This window comes from Solanum pennellii, chromosome 1 (assembly GCF_001406875.1).
Source record: "Solanum pennellii chromosome 1, SPENNV200".
Classification (NCBI taxonomy): domain Eukaryota; kingdom Viridiplantae; phylum Streptophyta; class Magnoliopsida; order Solanales; family Solanaceae; genus Solanum; species Solanum pennellii.
Window position 1 is genome coordinate 2,704,191 of NC_028637.1, and position 18,223 is coordinate 2,722,413.

The window sequence follows — 18,223 nt, forward strand, 5'->3', positions numbered from 1 at the left end:
ACTAAAAATCAAAAGTAGGAACTCTTCTTTCTTTTCTTTTTTTTTTTTTTACTTAAAAACTACTTTCTTTAGTCAATCCAAGTCGGCTTTTAATCTGTTTCGAAAAAAAATGACCCACATTTTGATTTCTCCTTTCCATGTAACATAGGATGTCACAAAATTAAACGTCGGTCGTTTGATATAACTTTAATTTTAAACCACAAAATTGAAAAGTCCATTATGTTTTTTTAAAACTTCGTGTCAAATCAAACTAAGTCATTCTTTTTAAAACGAAATGAATAAAACTATAACATAGTCTGATATAACTTTAATTTTGAACCACAAAATTGAAAAGTCTGTTATGTTTTTTTAAAACTTCGTGTCAAATCAAACTAGGTCATTCCTTTTAAAACGAAATGAATAAAACTATAACATAGTCCTTTGGCTAACTAGATCTAAATAGCTATATAAAGGTTATACTTAAGTAAAAGCTTCAGGAAGCAAATTATTTACACTGATGATAATGAGTCAAACCACATCTAATAATTCACTAGTGTTTAATCAAACATTAAAGTTTTCATGCCAAATTAAATAATTCATTCAAATATATAGGAGGGGGTAAACAAGTGAACAGCTTCATTTTTTTAAAAAAAAAATCTTATGTTTGCTCAAAAAAGAGAATTAACTAAGCTAACAGACAATGATAATCTCAATGTTGATATCAAACATATTGCCTGGGAGGGGAGAATTTCCTGTCAAACAGTAAGTGAACCAAATGAATGTTGGATCATCTTTCTTCCTCAATTACAAAGTATCAACGTTTGTCAAAAAATTGTCACCATAATCGAACAGCTCAAGGCCCCGGAGCCTCAAAAGCAGCACGGTTTGATAAATGAACTTATAAATACTTCATGGAACCAACGCGACAAAGAATTCCCAGGACGAAAAAGGCATGGTAGATGATGCTCTGGCAGAACATAAATTAGAGGTGTATTTATTCCAGGTAAAAGGGGAGGAAAAGCGAGAAGGGAGCGTATAATTATAGTGTACCGTGAAACCTGACTATAGGAAACTCTGCATGTCAAGCTCCAGGAAGGAGCAGACATCTGGAATGTCATACTCCTTGAGGACCTGAAACCAAAAGGCAAAACATATAACTCCGGAATCGGGATCTGCTAATCAGGTTATTACGGGTGGCCTCAACGTGTGTCAATTAACAGTAGATAGTCAAACTGTCTAAAGAGGAAACTATTAGGTGAATCAGGCTGTTATGGCATGCTAATAATTGTCGTTCCGAAATTGCTATCGGTTGTACACTCCAAAGACATTATTTGAGGTGGTCATTGTAATGATCTGTAAAACCTATGCACGTGCACATTTTAATCATGCATCCAAATGAAAAATGCAGATACGGATTTCCTATAGCCTAACAAGAAGGGTAAAAGAATTATATAGGACTTAACCAAACTCAAGATGCTTTAAAATGCAAATAGAAGTAATTAGAACATGTATACAAAATCAATGCATAATAAGTGAATACCTTAGGGTGCACAATGCCGAATGTTCCAATTCGCTTTCCTCCATAAATAACGTTAGCTTGTCTTCCCTGAAGAAATGCAGGCTCCTATGACACATTAAGACAGAAATAAGCACACTGAGCAATACTCATAATGAAATGAAAGCAAGCAAATTGGCAAAATGCAAACAATTACCTCTGATTTTTCTATATAGTAGCCTGTACTGTTTCCAGGTGATACAAAATTAGTGCCGGTTGCTTCCATGATTTTGTCAACTAGACCATGTATTAGCTGGAAAATGTGAAGAGTCAAATGTTTGAGTGCCTAGAAGCTAGTGCACGGTATAGAACTAATATAATTATACATAGGAGTCTGATAGTAATCAAATCATTGCTTGGAAGTCAGAAGATTCAAGTTCAACTCCAAATATTTTTATAGTAGAACTTCACAATAAGAAAATTAGCAGTATATATGTTATTCAAGAACCTTCCAAAGTTTGGTCCTTGCTCTCCAGAGGTGTACATAGTAGTTGTGGATGCAGAAGCTCAGAGTTTGCAGAAATTATCACAGCACAACTGATGTTGAAGCAGGATAAGAAATCATTCTGCCAACTAAGCTAACGATGGACTTCTCCAGAACTCTCTCTGTGCATACAAAGAGTTCTACTAAAGGAGAGCAGTACTTGCAACCTATTCTAAGTTCTAAATAGCACAAGACTTGAGTGGGAGTCAACTGCTTTAGGCATTTTGAAGGCTAGGCGTATTGTATATTTGTTTAGTTGGTCCAAGTTGTATCCAGCTGTAAATGCAGTACAACTTCAGGATGCAATGAACTCACTAGTTCTGCCTAAGATAGTTTGTTTAGTTAGCCAGAAAGTTATTGTAAGCTCAAACGCCATATCTTGTAATTCTTGCATCTTCTTGATGCTGTTACTAATACCACTTACTTTATCCAAAAAAAAGCACAAGAATTGAGAACTAAATGCTTGAACCGATTATTATATTGAATTTGGTAAATAAGTGTTTTAACAATCATTTGTACAAGAGAACTCAACTAAAAATGTCACAAAACTTTGAAAGGACATGGAGGAAGTAAATAAAATCCAGTTAAAGAAAGGACAAGCTATTAGGGAAGATCATAAAGGGAAGTAGGGCATTCTTATTGCAACAGAGGGCACAACAGGAAATGGGTCACCCTGAGAGGAAGACCAAAAGGGGATCTGTAGGGACCGGATGGCAGAGGTCACTTCATAATTAGGTCCAGCTCTCATATGAAAATAACTTTCATGATCGAGGCAGTCGACTATTTTCATATACCCAACAGCCTTTCCATTTTAAACTTACACCTGCAATCAGCTCTCCATGAAGAAAAAAGTAGAGACCTAGAACAGAGCTTCCTTTACAAGTAAATATCTGTCCAAATTACAATACATATTCCAACTGGAACTTGTAATGTGCAGCAGATGCTACAGAGAGTGTCCATATATATTTCAAATAGTTCACATCCAAGGAGATTTCACGGTGTAGAACTACTAAACTACCACTATACGAGCTACAAATTGGTAAATCTGTACCTCAAATCCTGAGTTTGCTCCACAATACAGAGCAGCAAGGTGGCGACGGTTTACTGCGCCAACATCTTTTGTATCATCTAAGAGGACTATATCACCAACTTCAAAAATCTGCAAACAAAAAATGGAAATAAGACATAAAATTTAACATGCAGAAGTCACTCACAAAAGGATTGGCAAAAGAAATAAAAATTCAAGGCAGTAACTACACCAAAACAGTAGCAATGACAGAAATATGCATGATGGTAACAAGATGATCACACAGCTTAATACTTGGAAATAGCAAAGTAGTACTAACTAACAAATGTCACTTATAATTAAAGCAGAAACTCCCTTCACTTGTTGTTAAACATACATCTCCCACATACTTAAGCTTATTATAGCCTATTTCCCTCCGAAAAAATTTAAATAGCTCACAAGGTCAGGCAGAAAATATAGTCTATTAGACGACTTGGTGAGAAATGCTATTTTCTACAACTGTCACTAATTGCAATCTTGAGCTTACTTCACAGTTGAAGCAATAAAGTCAGTGGTAAAGTAAATGGCAGGTGAAACCATGCAGAAGTTAGTTGTCCTCAATTACCTTTATAGGCTTTGGATGGTCCTTATTATGGCCCACAGTTCTCAATAGTCCAGGCATGAGAGAAGGCCGAACAACCTGTAAAGTAAGAGCTGTTTCAATTACCAGCATTTGATACATAACAAGAATAAATATGCAAGTAGAAGAAAGCTGCAACTATATATCAATTAAAAAGGTTTGCAGTTTGCATTTAATTAAATCAAAATCAACGACAACAGAACGATTACACAAAGCAGTATCTCTTTTAAGTAGGTAATCAAAAAAATTACTAGACTAAACAAAGGGGTCACAACAAAAAGGACTTTATCATCACGTAAAGAAGTGTCGCACCCTTGTGACACAACGTGGGTGTGGGTGTGGGATCTGTGTCCGATTTGGTCAACCAATTTTGGGTACTTTGACCAAAATCGATGGGGAAAGTCTGGACGATTTTAATAATTTCTGTAATCAATACAAAAGCTAAGGTGAAATTGAAGGAAATGGAATACCTTTTATATAGAAATTTCTCTGTCACTCCTTTTCCTTTGATCTCCTTCTAGGATTCTCCTCAAGTTCTCCACATAATATCTTATAATTCTAGTTTTATAGCTCCATTTTTAGATATTCTAATTATTTTCAAGCGAATTCCCGCAGCCTTATCCACACATGGATCCATATCACTGAATCTTAAGAAATAGATCATGAAGGACCCAACCTTTAGATCCGCACCCAAGTCCGAGCAACTTAGTCTACCATAACTACCTCTGCGGAGTACTTTCTCCTTTTTCTAGGGAAGAGACATGTTGTTCGCTTGATTGCCTAGGTTTAGCTGGTTACTAGTAATTGTCCAAGTGTACTAGTATATTGCCTTTTTGTGTGTTATTGCTTTGATATCTCCCATCATTTGCATAACCAAAGTCAATTCTTTTGAAACAAGTCCTCATAATGTGTGACGTGCACACGGCCTTTAGTTGAGCCACCCTTATCTAGCCACCCTTATCTTAGGAGGGGAAGCCATCAGACCATGGAGTGGGCAGAAAGCAAATCAGCCGCTATCAACCATGTGCCCCCAAAAATGGCTTGTCTAGTAAACTCCAGATTGGGTCAGCCTCAAGAACATTCTTATTTGCATCATATTGTTAAAAGCCTAACAGGTCCAGTGCCAAGTACCAAATTACTTTGTAGGAGATCCATGCAAATCATGTCAAACAGGCCCACGGCCCAAAAGATATCATGTCAAACAGGCCCACGGCCCAAAAGATATTTGAGGATCTCCATCTGGCTATTTTTACATCTTTGAGGGTAATATGGTCATTTGGGGGGAAAGGACATCTTAGCCCACCAAGACACTGCATAAAGCAACTGATATAAACTGTTGTGTTTTAATCAGCCTTCTATTTATCTCGTTGCACATGCACCAGATTTTACATTAAATGTCATCTTTTAAATCAAGAACAATATTAAAAGTGAAAGCTAAATATTATTCTTCCTAATCAACTAAACCATGCAATAATGGATTTCTGGCAGGGGGCCATAGAGTAGATTGACAACTTATTTTTTGGGGGACAGAGCAGAGTCACCTCAAATTCAGACGTACGAGAATCAGCAATGGTCACAGCAGAATTATCCTCTTCACGGTTCAACATGGAGAAAATTTCTTTCTTGGAACACAAGATCCATGTTAACACCTCAGTATAACCAGTCATTGCAATCTAAATCAGAAAAGACATTAAGTTAGATGGGAAGCAAAAGTATCAAAAATAATTTGAGAATCAAGAATGCAATTAAGTATACACACACAGGAGTCAGGACAACTTCACTAGGAAGAAAATCACAAGTTAGTTCTTTTTTGAAAAATTCTTTGACTACCACAGAATACTTCAATACCTAAGTTGCAGTTGAAAAACTGAATTTCATATAGTCCAATAAGACAACACCGATAGGCATCAATTATCCACCTCATCATTCTATGAAGATATCTTAATAGGAGGACTTCAATATTGAAGTCCAAAATTCAAAAAGAACAAACAAAGAAGGGAAGTACCTGATCAAAAAAATAAATGAAGAACGGATGTTTAGCACAGGAAGGGGTTAAAATTGACATATTGAAACTCCTCCCCCCTCCCCCCCCCAATCATCTTCCTGGCTAGAAGCGTAGAACTGAATGAAAGGCTAAAGACTGTTTAACCAACTCCTAAGATCCCAAACTATAGTACCATTCCCAAGTACGAGTCAACATCAAGAGAAGAAACAATTTTATTAAAAATCACATGTAGCAGAGACTACAGAGTACAGAGGAACACAATGGAAAGCGATGCTCCCTTCGTCAAAGACATAAATGTCCATGACCGCCAGAAGTCCGTGTTAGCAATCTGAACAACACAGAAGTGTATAAGCACATTACCTCTGTACGAATAAGATCACTGAATTGACTGAGAGGTAAAGGATTCAAAGATGCAGGTTTTCTCTTTGGGATCTCATTGTAGCCATAAGCAATTGCAACATCCTTCAGCAAAAGGATAGAGAAGTTGAATCCATATAAGAACAAAGACAGAAAAGCTATGGTGGGATGGTAACTATAAGCAGTGATGCATCAAAACAAATACCTCCGCTACATCACATGGATGAAGAACGTCACTTCTTGTGGGAGGAACAGATACAACAAACTTGACTTCTTTATCTTCTGATACAGATTTCTCTGCACGCAATTGCATTTTATGCAACAAACTAGCCACCTGAAATGTTGTTTAGCGTCTAAAGAAAAATTTCCATCTTCTTTTCTACTACAGAATAATACAGCAGAAATGCAACACAGGTTCATCACATAAAAGCACAAAGAGACAAGCAACTACTGCCACAAATTTTGAAGTAGCATTTAAACAATGTACAGAAAATTCTGAAGTGGCGATGTTATTAAAGCCAATAAAAGTACCATTAGTGCATGGGATGTCCAAACACTAAGCCAGTGGATCAAAATCATACTGTAGCCTCACGTTTGATGCTACTTTCTAAAGCACATCCAAGACATGGAAAAGCAATTCAAAGGAACTACAAACTTAAAAAACTTTCTTGATTAGGATTAGTTATTAATATCATAATTATCAATTTGTCATGAAGCTAAGATGATAAAATGAGAGAAACTACTGTATACATGAAAAGAGATAAGAATAGAGAATGAACGAAAATTTCTATAATACCTTATCCTCCGGCAATTTAACTCCAATGATGCCAGTAATGTAGGACAAAGGCACATTCATGTTGTAGATTGAAAGATCGGGACAAACATACGATTTTCCATCAGGATATGTAACTTTAACTGGTTCAACTTCAAACTTCCGCTCACAGTACACTGAAAACATAGTTACCTAGATACAATATACTAATTAGTTAGAGTCCCAGCAAACCGAAGGAGGAAAAGAAAATGAACTTCTAGCTCCAACCATCGTGTTCAGAACAATGTTGGCCTTCGTCAAATCTGTGGCTGTACATTCTATAAACACGTTCTTTGTTTTCAGCGAAATGGCTGAATGTGCACCATTAATAATGGGGGGTAAAGACAAAACAGTCCTGCAGAACAGAGAGTGACTAATGAGTTGTAGAAAGATAGTGGCCAAACTTCATCAAGAATCTGCCACTCAACAAAAGCATTTTGGGGAGTAGACATAATCTCGTCCGGAACCTTCTTTAGTCTAACAGAAAGCACCTTATAAATTATCTCATAGATGTTACCCACTGGCCACTAGAATAATAAGTCTATAATTCTTGATCCTCATTGTTCCTTCCCTTATAGGAATGATGATAATAAAAGATGCATCAAGACTCCTTAGACTCCTTTCAAACTCTATCCCCTAATGAAACTCCCAAATAGGTGCATTACCTCACCTTTAAATGTATCCGAACCCTGCCAAAAGAATGCTAACATGAACCCATTCGCCCCAATGCTTTACCCACCACACAATAAATCATTGCCTCCCTCACCTCCTCTTCCCCCATCTCCCTCTCCAACCACCCCTTCTTTTCCTCCCATAACCCCAATTTTGGTCTCCACCATGCTTCCTAACGATCTAGAAACCTAAGTCGACTCTTATGTCCCCTCCACCCCCTCGTGCACTTCCCTTCCCACTTCAAAGGAATCTATTGAATGACTCTGTTTTCAGCTTGTTATTCTACAAGAGAATTGTGTTTAAATCGCCTTCTTCCAACCACAACACCCTCGCTCATGTCTTTCAACTAGCTTTTTGTTTCCAAACATTATTATAGATAAAAGTATTACTTAATCTAAAAAGGCACATAGGTCATTAAGCATGCAATGAAGCAAATAAATGCAGTAAAATAGCTCCAAACGGAACGGCCCATTCGTAGACTGGATACCTTTTACAATCATATATAACAGGGTACACGGGTGAATTCTCGATTATGTGTAGAAACTTCTTCAGCTTCAAATCCGACTGTAAATCAGTGCAGTGATGTGTTAGAGATGTCCTTAATGTGCAAATAGTGGATAAGAACAACAATACAGATGAAGAATAAAAGGATAAGTTGTAACTCACTTTGTAAAATTCCATCAGCTCATCAGCTCTGAAGTTTCTGGTCTGAAAAAATAACCACACAATATCAGCTTAAACAACACCATAAGACAACTGCTAAAATAAAAGAATTACCTGCTTCAATGGCACAAAATTTATTTCAGCAGGAGGCAAAGCCTGAAATTAAAGGGGAAAAAGTTTAAACATCCACCATCTTAAACTACATAGGGAAAAGAATGCAGTACACAAGAATCAGATTTTTAAAGGAAAAATCAGTCTGTCCCTCCAATTTGGAGCCAACCAAATACAGGAATAACTTTGAAGGTTAAAAAACAGGGGAATAACTTTAAAGGAAGCTAGGTATAACAACTTGCATATACCTCATACGTGAAAGGTCCTTCAATTGTATCTAGGTCATGGGTACCAATTGCCACCAAGGTTCTTCGCCTATAAAAACCAAAAAGGAGAATAAACACCCTACCTAAGCGTAAGCAAGAGAAAACATACACAGGACTCTTTCAGATAATAAAGACGTGATTCCCCAAAATACTCGAAGTAGTTTGTATGGATACTGCTCATGGTAAACAATTCATCAACAGCAATAATGATAATAATAATAAGAATAAGAAGAAGAAGAAGAAACAGAAGAAGCAGTACTGTCACCACCACCAGTCCACCACCATCCAAGGTTGTGGAGTAGTGGTCCGTAAGTGGATGAAAACTATGGGAGATCAGGGTTTAAATTCCAATAGTGGCAAGACTATTATGTGATTTCTTCCCATTTTGTTGTAATGGGGTGTGTCCTGGTGGGAGGTGGCAAGCACCTAGTGTAATGATCAAAGTGTGTGCAAACTGACTCGAGAAAGATTGTTATTTTTCTTTTTTGATAAAGTTGAAGGCTCAAGAAAGATTGTTATTTCCGTCAGTATTTTCAAGTTTGTTTTTCTCCACCTGTTTTCCTTTCCCATTAAACCCACTTGAATCTAGATCTACAACAATCATTATTCAACAAAGTTGAATCTTTTATTAAAAAACATGAAAAATCAGACATTGCTAAATGACTATAGTCTTCTTCCATTAATGCTTTCTGATAATCAATTTTCTTGTCAGGTTTTAGCTGTGTCTTCTTTATTTCAGTATAAAATGGAGAACAGGAATTTAATAGGTTGTTTATGATGCACGTTAACATGTGGCCTTAGAAGATGACATGGAAAATTAATGTACCTCACAACGTGGCTTGTTTTATCTGGTTGGTAGCTAGGGAAGCAGTACTAACTCAGGACAATCTAATGAAAAGGGGAAGACAGTTATGCTCCAGGTGTTTTTTTGTGAAATAGAAACAGAGACAACAAACCATCTCTTCCTCCTTTGCAGAGGGACCAAGAAATTGTGGCAAGTCTTCTTGAATATGAGGGGCATCAGCTGGTTCATGCCAAGATACAATTTAGATTTTCTAGCATGCTGGAATAGAGAAAGGAATATATCAGGTCACAAGGAGAGATGGAAGATTGTCCCTACTTGCATCTTGTGGACAATTGGAAGGAAAGGAACCAGAGATGCTTAGAAAACAAGAGCATTCATTTCCATAGTACGAAGTTGAACCGACTTATAACCCTTTATTTTTGGTGTAACCGTGTTCTCCCCAAAGTGGTGGAGGCTATTACTCACTTTTTAGATTGGTGTAACCATGTCCTCCCCAAAGAGGTAGAGGTTATTACTCACTATTTAGATAGTTTAGGAGGGATATAGATGATAAATCTTTTGGTTTTGCTTATTGTATATTCCTGATGTAATTACTACTGAAGTACACCACTGGTGTATTGCTATATGCTAACTTTCTCAAGAAAAAAAAAAAGTGTGTAAATGAATTTTTCAATTAAGTCTAGTGTGCAACTTATATATTCTCCCATCTCAAAAATATTACTCCCTCCATTTCAAATTGAGTGACATGTTTTAACTTGGTACATAAGTTAAGAAAGTAAAGAAGACTTTTAAATTTTGTGGTCTGAAATTAAAGATCGGCCAAATGTACCAAAATACTCTTTAATCTTGTGGGCTTAAAAATGTCATGTAGAAAGTTGAACCTAAAAAGTTGCTAAAAGAAAAAGGTCCTTTTTATGGACCAAGAGGGAAAGTAGGTCAAATAAATGAAATTGGTGCAGTAGAAAATAGATGGTGCAGTTTTAGTGCAAGATAGAGACATGCCTTATGCCTAAGCTAAAATAATGACTTATGTTCTTGTTGAGATGAAATAAATTGCATTTCTTATCCCCCATAAACTCAAAAAAATAAATTGAAAAAATAACTACTCAAAATATAAATTGTGCATTGTTTGTACAAGATATGAGATATGTTGTATGACTATCCCAAAATAATGATGTGAGCACTCATTGACGTGTGTTGTAGCTTAAATTGTCAGAGAGAGCACACATTTATTATTAAATTATACTCTCAACAAGGTGAAATAAATTGCATTTCTTAGCCCATAAGCTCTAAAAGACCTTGAAAAAATAACTCCATTATCTTTAGAAAGGTAACTCCTACCAGATTTGTAATCTTTACACTATACCAATTAAATCTAATAAATCTCATACTCCCTCCCCCCCCCCCCCCCAAATAAATTATGTTTACACCAAAAAAGAACAAACTAATAAAATTCATCCTGTTCTTTAGAATGGAATTTGTTAGTATCTCCAAAATGTCTTGAGTTCCTCTCTTTCCATATTGTCCACAAAATGTGTGCTGGACTTTTTATTGCGACAAATAAGTTAACACGCATGATTAAAGTAATCCATGTCTAGTCCCATTTACTGAACAAGCTAAGGTTTCTAAATAATTTCTTTACAAGTCAATTCCCATAAAAGTAAAAAGAATAACTGAACAGTATCCAGCCATGTACAAAAGCATCATATGCTCACATAAGTTCAGGAAAATTCATCTATTATCTACTCATTGATTCCCGTGAGAGCTAAGGACCCATTTGGATATGCGAGATGAAAACATGATATGAAATCATATGAGATGAAGTCCAAATTCTGTTGGACATGCAATTTGGATTTTTAAGTAGTATTTTTTGCTCATAAACATTAAAAAAAAAAAAGCAAGTAACAGAAAATTATCAAAATCGCCCTAAAGTTTTATACAAGCTTACCAAATAAGTAAATGTTCATAACAAAAGTGTAATACACTATCACACAGCTACTCTTAAAAAAATACAACTTTTATTGATCGAACTTTAGTTCAACAATAAAGTAAAAATTGAACATGAAACGTTTACCTACCAACAAAAATGACTTCTTTGTAAAGAATTACTAAATAGACATGTAACACAAATGAGATAGCTTTGTGTAAACAAATAATATCTATGCTGGTGGGAGTAATTAGTTATATCTTTTTTGACACTAGTAACATTGTATTTCAGTCAGTACTTTGGTAGTACCAAAAAACCATATTTACAAAAAGAAGAAAAAGATAAAAGTCCTTCCAATGCTAAACCAGGAAGTAATTAGTTATATCTGATATATATGGTTTAAAGATTGATAAGAGCATAATATCAACTATATATTTTGTTTTCATATAAATAAATAGTTGGTAGATACAAAATGGTGGATTTTTTTTACTAAATATAAACTTGTAGATCAATTTTTGTATTGGAAAAATGTGAAATCGGAATATGAAATTCTCAAATTAAACTTTTTGGAGAATTCGGGATTTCATCTCATGATTTCAAATCATAAGATGAAATTGCATGTCTTGATTTCATCTCATGATTTTTTGAAAACACGAGATGAAATCGCATGTCCAAGCGCCTACTAAGAGTATACTGCATAAGTACAAAGGTTTGCAGAATTTTTACAGCCGAAACAAAAAAGATGAAAAAGAGAATATAAGAATTACACCCTTCTAGTGATCCGACATGCTTCAAGATGTCATTTAGCAAGATTTGACAAAACCAAAGAAACTAAAAGAGTTTGATAGGTGTTGAATTGTGCAACCATCTCATCTAAGCTTAAGTTTCTAAGGTGCACACATTTTAATCACTTAGTTATATAATGTCTCAGCACGCCATGTCACATGTGGCTTGATTCTTGTTCTTGGGCCAAGCATAGGAGATCTTTTTCTATGGTAATGATGTTTGAGCCCAACATTTTTGACAGATCTATTATCATATTGAAGTGGGAGATCATCTCATTATATTAGAACGAGTACAATTTTTATCACTTAATTTTCTTATATAATTCAGAACATCTTAAGGGCTAATGGTGCATTCGGAGCTCGGAAGAGTAAGCCCATCCCTATATCTTTCTCCACTTAAATGCCAAGCTTTTTGTTCATAGCATGGTCTGAACCACGTGCACCTAACCCACATTGCGCTCTTACCATTAGATTGAAAGCTTAGGGCCATAGGTAATTATATTTTGTCTCAACAACAACAACATAGACAGTGAATTATATTATGTCTCAACAACAACAACATAGCCAGTGAATTGTATTATGTCTCAACAACAACAACACACCCAGTGAATTATATTATGTCTCAACAATAAAAAATTCAGTTGAAAAAGAAAAGGTAAATAGAAATTTCAAATTCTTCTTATATTCTAGTAATACCTGCAAATGTTTTGATGCAGCCTATCTTGTAGTTCAATGAAGCTATTGTACTTAGCCTCATCAAATGTTACACCTCTTAAAACAGCACATACAACATATGGACGAATCTTGGATGTCTAGACAGGGAAAGACACATGTCAATGCAATATAGTTTCTTTACCACATTTAATGGTTGTAAAAATACTTAACACAGACATAACTTTAGCAAGTAGTACCTCTGTTTTCACACGCATTTCAAGCATAGATTCTTTACCAATATTCGCCACCTTATATGTTGGGATCGGGTCAAGTCCATTAAATATTCGAAGAGCTTGCGCTAGTCCTTCAAGACAAAGCAAATCATATCTGCAATACCAGTTTGAATGAAGACATTAAAACATTTCTAAGCAACACCACTCCATCCACTAAACTAAACTAAGTGCAACTCAAATACTAAAAGCATAATCAAAATCTCAATATCTTATGAAAAGCAGGCAAAACCACCTGTTTGCTGGAACTTCAATTTTGTATATAGTCTCTCCATCATCTTCCACTCCCTCTTCCTCCAAATGCTTCTCTTTTCTCTGTATTGCTTTTTCTGTTGTCTACATTTTTCGCACATCAATAAGCTGAATAGGTAACCAACAACCAAATACATGAATCAAGCAAATTATCTGAAGAGATAAAACGACTATAAAAATTACTCCTGACATCCCCAAATACTACTGGTCCAAAGTATAAAAGCAGCATCAAATTTGCTCAATTCACAACTTACTGCATATAAAGTTTACATACTTGGAAAACCACAAACAACTTTACTAAAATAACAAGTTTTTATACAATAGGAAGCTATCAAATGTGACAGAGGGAGTGTTTCAATTACACAAAGCATACAAAACAAAGAGAACAACATTTCTTCATGTGTGAGATATGCAAAGTTCAGTAGTACTTACTATATCGTCGAGCTCAATACCAAACTGAAAGCACAATTCATCGAATTCTTCATCAGCTGAAAATTCATATAAAAAAAGTTTTTTTTCAATCTAACTGCTTAAAGTACTTTCATACGGAGCAGGAGATGTATATAAAGAGAGAAACTTACTGTAAGTACGGCCAAGGGCTTCGAACAGAAGGTCTCTTCCAACGCTAACGGTTGGCATGGTGACACCTGAATCTGAGAAAATTGGCGACGGCGGCGGCAGCGGCGGCGGTGGCCGGTGATCAGATGCAACCGGTGAGCCAAAAAATGGAAGGCGGCAAGGGTTCCGGCACAGTAGGTGAAGAAGACGAGTAATTCAATCTCCTTTTACATAAACCAAAATATTACTGAAAAGTGCATAAAGGTCCCTAAACTTGTAGAAAGTGAATAAAACTACCCTACATTTTAGTTTTTATAATATAAAAAATGTCCTCTAATTATTTATTTAAAAAATAAAAATGAACATATAACAGTATGTTTGGATCATTATTATCCATTGTATTGTATTGTATCGTTATTATATCTACAATGTTTGTTTTGATTGTGACCTAATTGTTATTAATTTAATTTAATTTTATCCAAATAAAGTAGGATAAAAAACATTAAAAAAACTCCAATTCAAATAAAAATATTGATTTGTTTTCTATTTGTATATCTATATATAATTTTTTTTAGGATAAAGTTTTGTATTAGTGAAATGTTGAAAGTAATCATGAAATTATTAAACCGAATATAAAATAGACATTTAAATTATAAAGTGAGTCCCATATCAAATAAATAATTAATATAAAAATGTTAATTAATGTGATCATCACTTTAACAGATTTTATTTAATATAGTCGAATATGTCAATTTGCGTACAACTCAGTTATATAATATAAGTGAAAAAAGTATTAAAATACATTCAAACTATGTGAAATTGAACAAAAAATATCTTCGGTTAATAATTTGATTCGAGAAAATATCTTTATTATTACTTCATGGATCAAAAATACGTTTTTAAAACCCAAATATTTTTTCTACAGTAATATTATTTACTAACAAATATTTATTCTACATTAATTCGAAAAAATAAATTCAAATTGCTTATTTTATTATTAAAAAGTTACTGTTATCTAAATGAATTGAGGATAAATCTAAAATAATTAAACACATGACATAAACTATTCGTCAAAGAGGGTAATATATTTTAATTGATAAAATGAAATTAAGAAGAGGAGATTATTTTCTACATTTTTATTAGTTCAAGTAATTTTAAAAGTAAGAGTAATGTTTTATTATGAATAAGATGTGTTTAAAAGGAAAAAAATTACTTATTTAAAAGATGAAATTTTCGATCCATTAAGTAACAATAAATACCTTTTTTTACCAAACTATTAATCGTAAAGATATTTTTGAATAAAAAATATTGATGTCAAATATGTTTTTAGACCAAACTATTAATTGATAACATTCTATCACATAGTTTAATATAATATTTTTGATATTTTTCTGTATAATAAAATACATGCTACCTTTCTATGGTTGAAATATCAAAAAATAAAAATATATTATCCAAAACTAGACAATAACTGAAAATAATTACTTTTCTCTTTGTTAACATTTTTTTATATTATAGTAAAATAATCAGGGCTAGTTTCAAATATATACAAAAAATGTTTAATTATAAAATTATATAGACATGTTTTTCTTACATAATTAATAAACAAAAGTCATAGGAAACATACACTGACTATAGAATATAGCGTATATATGTATGAGTTATACACTAACTATATATTAAAGCTTGTCAAAAGTCATGAAAAATATACATCAAGTATGCAAAGCGTAAATATATATGAGTTATATACTAACTATACATTATAGACTGTCAAAAGTTATATTAAGTATACATTGAGTATGCAATATATCGTGCCAAGCTATATATGAGCTATACACTGACTATACTATAGCTTGCCAAAAGTCATAGAAAGCAAAGGCGAACCTAGGATTGGAAGACGGCGGAGACACTATTAAAGTCGAATGTGAGTTAATGAAGCAACGACACTTTATCAAAAAAATTGTCAAACAAGTATGAAATCGAGTGTATATATAAATATAGAATTAAAAAAATCGAGCATAATTCACTCTAAAATTTTATGGTACCGACCCTTGGTGTACACTCTAAGGTTGCTAGTTCGAGTCTCGCTTGAGGCTTTTTTACTAACCCTTTTTTTGGAAAAAAAAAAATTAAAATTTACAAAAAGAATTATTATCTCTTTTTTGAAAAAAATTATTTTTTCAAAAAGAAAACAACAATAAGACTCAAATTCACGATCATCAAGTTGCAATGATGCCAACGATCGGGTGTTTGATCACTACACCAACTCAACTTATATGTCTTAGGGTGCACACTCAGTTATATATTTCTTAATTTTCATTATATAAATGTATATATACAAAAATATATATATATCGAAGGGAACGGGTGCACGTTCACCCACACCCTCAAAAGTGGGTCTGCCTCAGATAGAAAGTATACTCTGACTATACATTATGGTGTACCTATATATAATTATATATTAATTATACATTATGATATACACAATAAAATAAATATAGTTTAACTATATATGAAGTAGACATTATTATAGACTATTTAATCTCGATCAACTCAAAATCTCCTCTAAACAATCCTAGATTTCAAATATTAAATTCTCTCGATGTTTCAAATCTTTTGATACATCTTTCGCTTGAAACGATTCACATTTACGATAAAACAATTTATTTATTTTTATTTTAAAAAACAACCGCAAGAATAATTAATAACACCAATAAGAAGAATCAGCAGACAACAATATAAATTTTGTAAGATAAATTTATGGAGCAATAGTGACTTTAGAGAGTGTCAATAAATTTTTAAATATAGTTAATCTTTGCGCGATAACAAAAATATATTTTGTTTAATCTTAAAAATAGAGATCGAATAAAAAAGAGTGTACACAGATTTTATGTATATTTCATGAAGTTAAAAAAGTGATTTCAAAAAATTCTCAATTTTTAAAATACAAGTACTTATTATGTTACTCCTCACTAGTGCTAATCCTCTTAATTTTTTTGGCACACAAAAAGAAATGAATACTTTGAAATCATTTTTTTTTCGTTTCTTGCATTTACGTTTGAACTAACTTACCTTTCAAAATTATTTTTTTTGTTATAATATATCCTAATAACTATGTGTTTCTTTTTCTAAAGATCAAACATCATTTCTTCTTGTGTATTATTGATTCATAATTTTTATTTCTGAATGAACACTCCATCTTAGATGTCGTCATCGTCAATCTATATTCGTATTAGCTTAAGTAAGTTCTAACCAATAAATTCAATTTACAAAATAACTTTAAAAAGATTTAAAAATTCAAAAATGGAATGGTCAAATAAATTCGTTATTTTTTTTCTAGTCGACGGTTATTCAAGAACAATTAACTCCACTAAGCTATTTCAATCGAATACTATAAAAGTAGCATAAATCTATTTTTAAGAATTTAATATATGCTTGATATTTTTTAAAGACCTCAATCAATATGAAGGATATAATCATATACATTGTTAATTTATTAAATTTATTTCATATTTTTGACAAAATAAATTACAAATAACTTATTCTAAAATCTAATGTAATAGCTCAGAATAACTTGTTCCCTTTACAAATAACTTATTCTAAAATCTATTATAATAGTTCATAATAACTTATTCCCGATCAAATAAGCCCAAAAAATGATTAAGATGAAAATGGCACAAGGTCAAACCATTAATTTCCTTTTTCAATGATTTTAACGGAATATTCCTTCTATAAGCTTAATACACTTTTCTGATTTCTTCATTTTCTTCCCACCGTTTTTTTATTATAATAATTTCTATACAATTCAATATCCTCATTCGACACGATTCAATTTCCTATTTAAATATCAAATCTAAAATTAACACAAAAAAATAATACAAATTCTTCGCTTAGAATCCAGACAACTCTTTAATTCTTAATTCTCACGTGAATTTTGTTACCAAAACTAGATGCTTATCTTCAATTCAACAATATCCATTCCCAATTTTCAAGTTTTTAATAATAAATATCTAAAAAATTGAAAAAAATAGGGCCAAATCAGTTTGTAGTTTTTTATTTTCTCTAGTTGATATTAATCGAAGAACAATTAACTCCATTTAGCTATGTTACCTGAATACTACAAAAATCTATAAATGTATTTTTCAAGAATTTTATATTTTTAAAAACATATTTATATACTTTTGTAGTATCAGGTAACATATTTTTCTTCTTCTTTTTTACAATAATTTAATATGCGTAATGTATTCTGAGTCGAGCATGTTGTATATGGCTTGTCCAGTGAGGTTTATATTCCCTCTATAGCTTACAAGCTATTACATAGCGGAAATTTATCCAGTGCGCACAAAACGCTCACCAAAAGGATAGAGCCTTGCAACGACTATGAATTATCGTGGATTCCAAAA

General features: G+C 33.1%; 1 protein-coding gene across 3 annotated transcripts; it reads right to left on the reverse strand.

Annotated features, from left to right (window-relative positions):
- Positions 1-588: 588 nt before the first annotated feature.
- Positions 589-14,039, reverse strand: LOC107004795 (phenylalanine--tRNA ligase beta subunit, cytoplasmic). Of its 3 annotated transcripts, none has more exons than XM_015203159.1 (20): positions 13,844-14,039; positions 13,695-13,750; positions 13,246-13,346; positions 12,978-13,107; positions 12,763-12,878; positions 8,532-8,598; positions 8,287-8,328; positions 8,176-8,217; positions 7,997-8,073; positions 7,066-7,192; positions 6,823-6,990; positions 6,232-6,360; positions 6,030-6,131; positions 5,206-5,337; positions 3,650-3,724; positions 3,070-3,177; positions 1,692-1,787; positions 1,520-1,603; positions 1,038-1,110; positions 589-946 (listed from the first exon to the last, which is right to left on the reverse strand). In XM_015203159.1, exons 1-19 carry the CDS (start codon positions 13,899-13,901, stop codon positions 1,042-1,044), a joined length of 1,779 nt encoding a protein of 592 aa, XP_015058645.1. In that variant the 5' UTR covers positions 13,902-14,039; the 3' UTR covers positions 589-946; positions 1,038-1,041. The 3 variants fall into 3 exon arrangements, with proteins under 3 accessions (XP_015058645.1, XP_015058636.1, XP_015058654.1); XM_015203150.1 differs by having other exon boundaries at positions 1,030-1,110; XM_015203168.2 differs by having other exon boundaries at positions 1,030-1,110; positions 13,246-13,370; positions 13,844-13,929.
- Between the last annotated feature and the right edge of the window lie 4,184 nt (positions 14,040-18,223).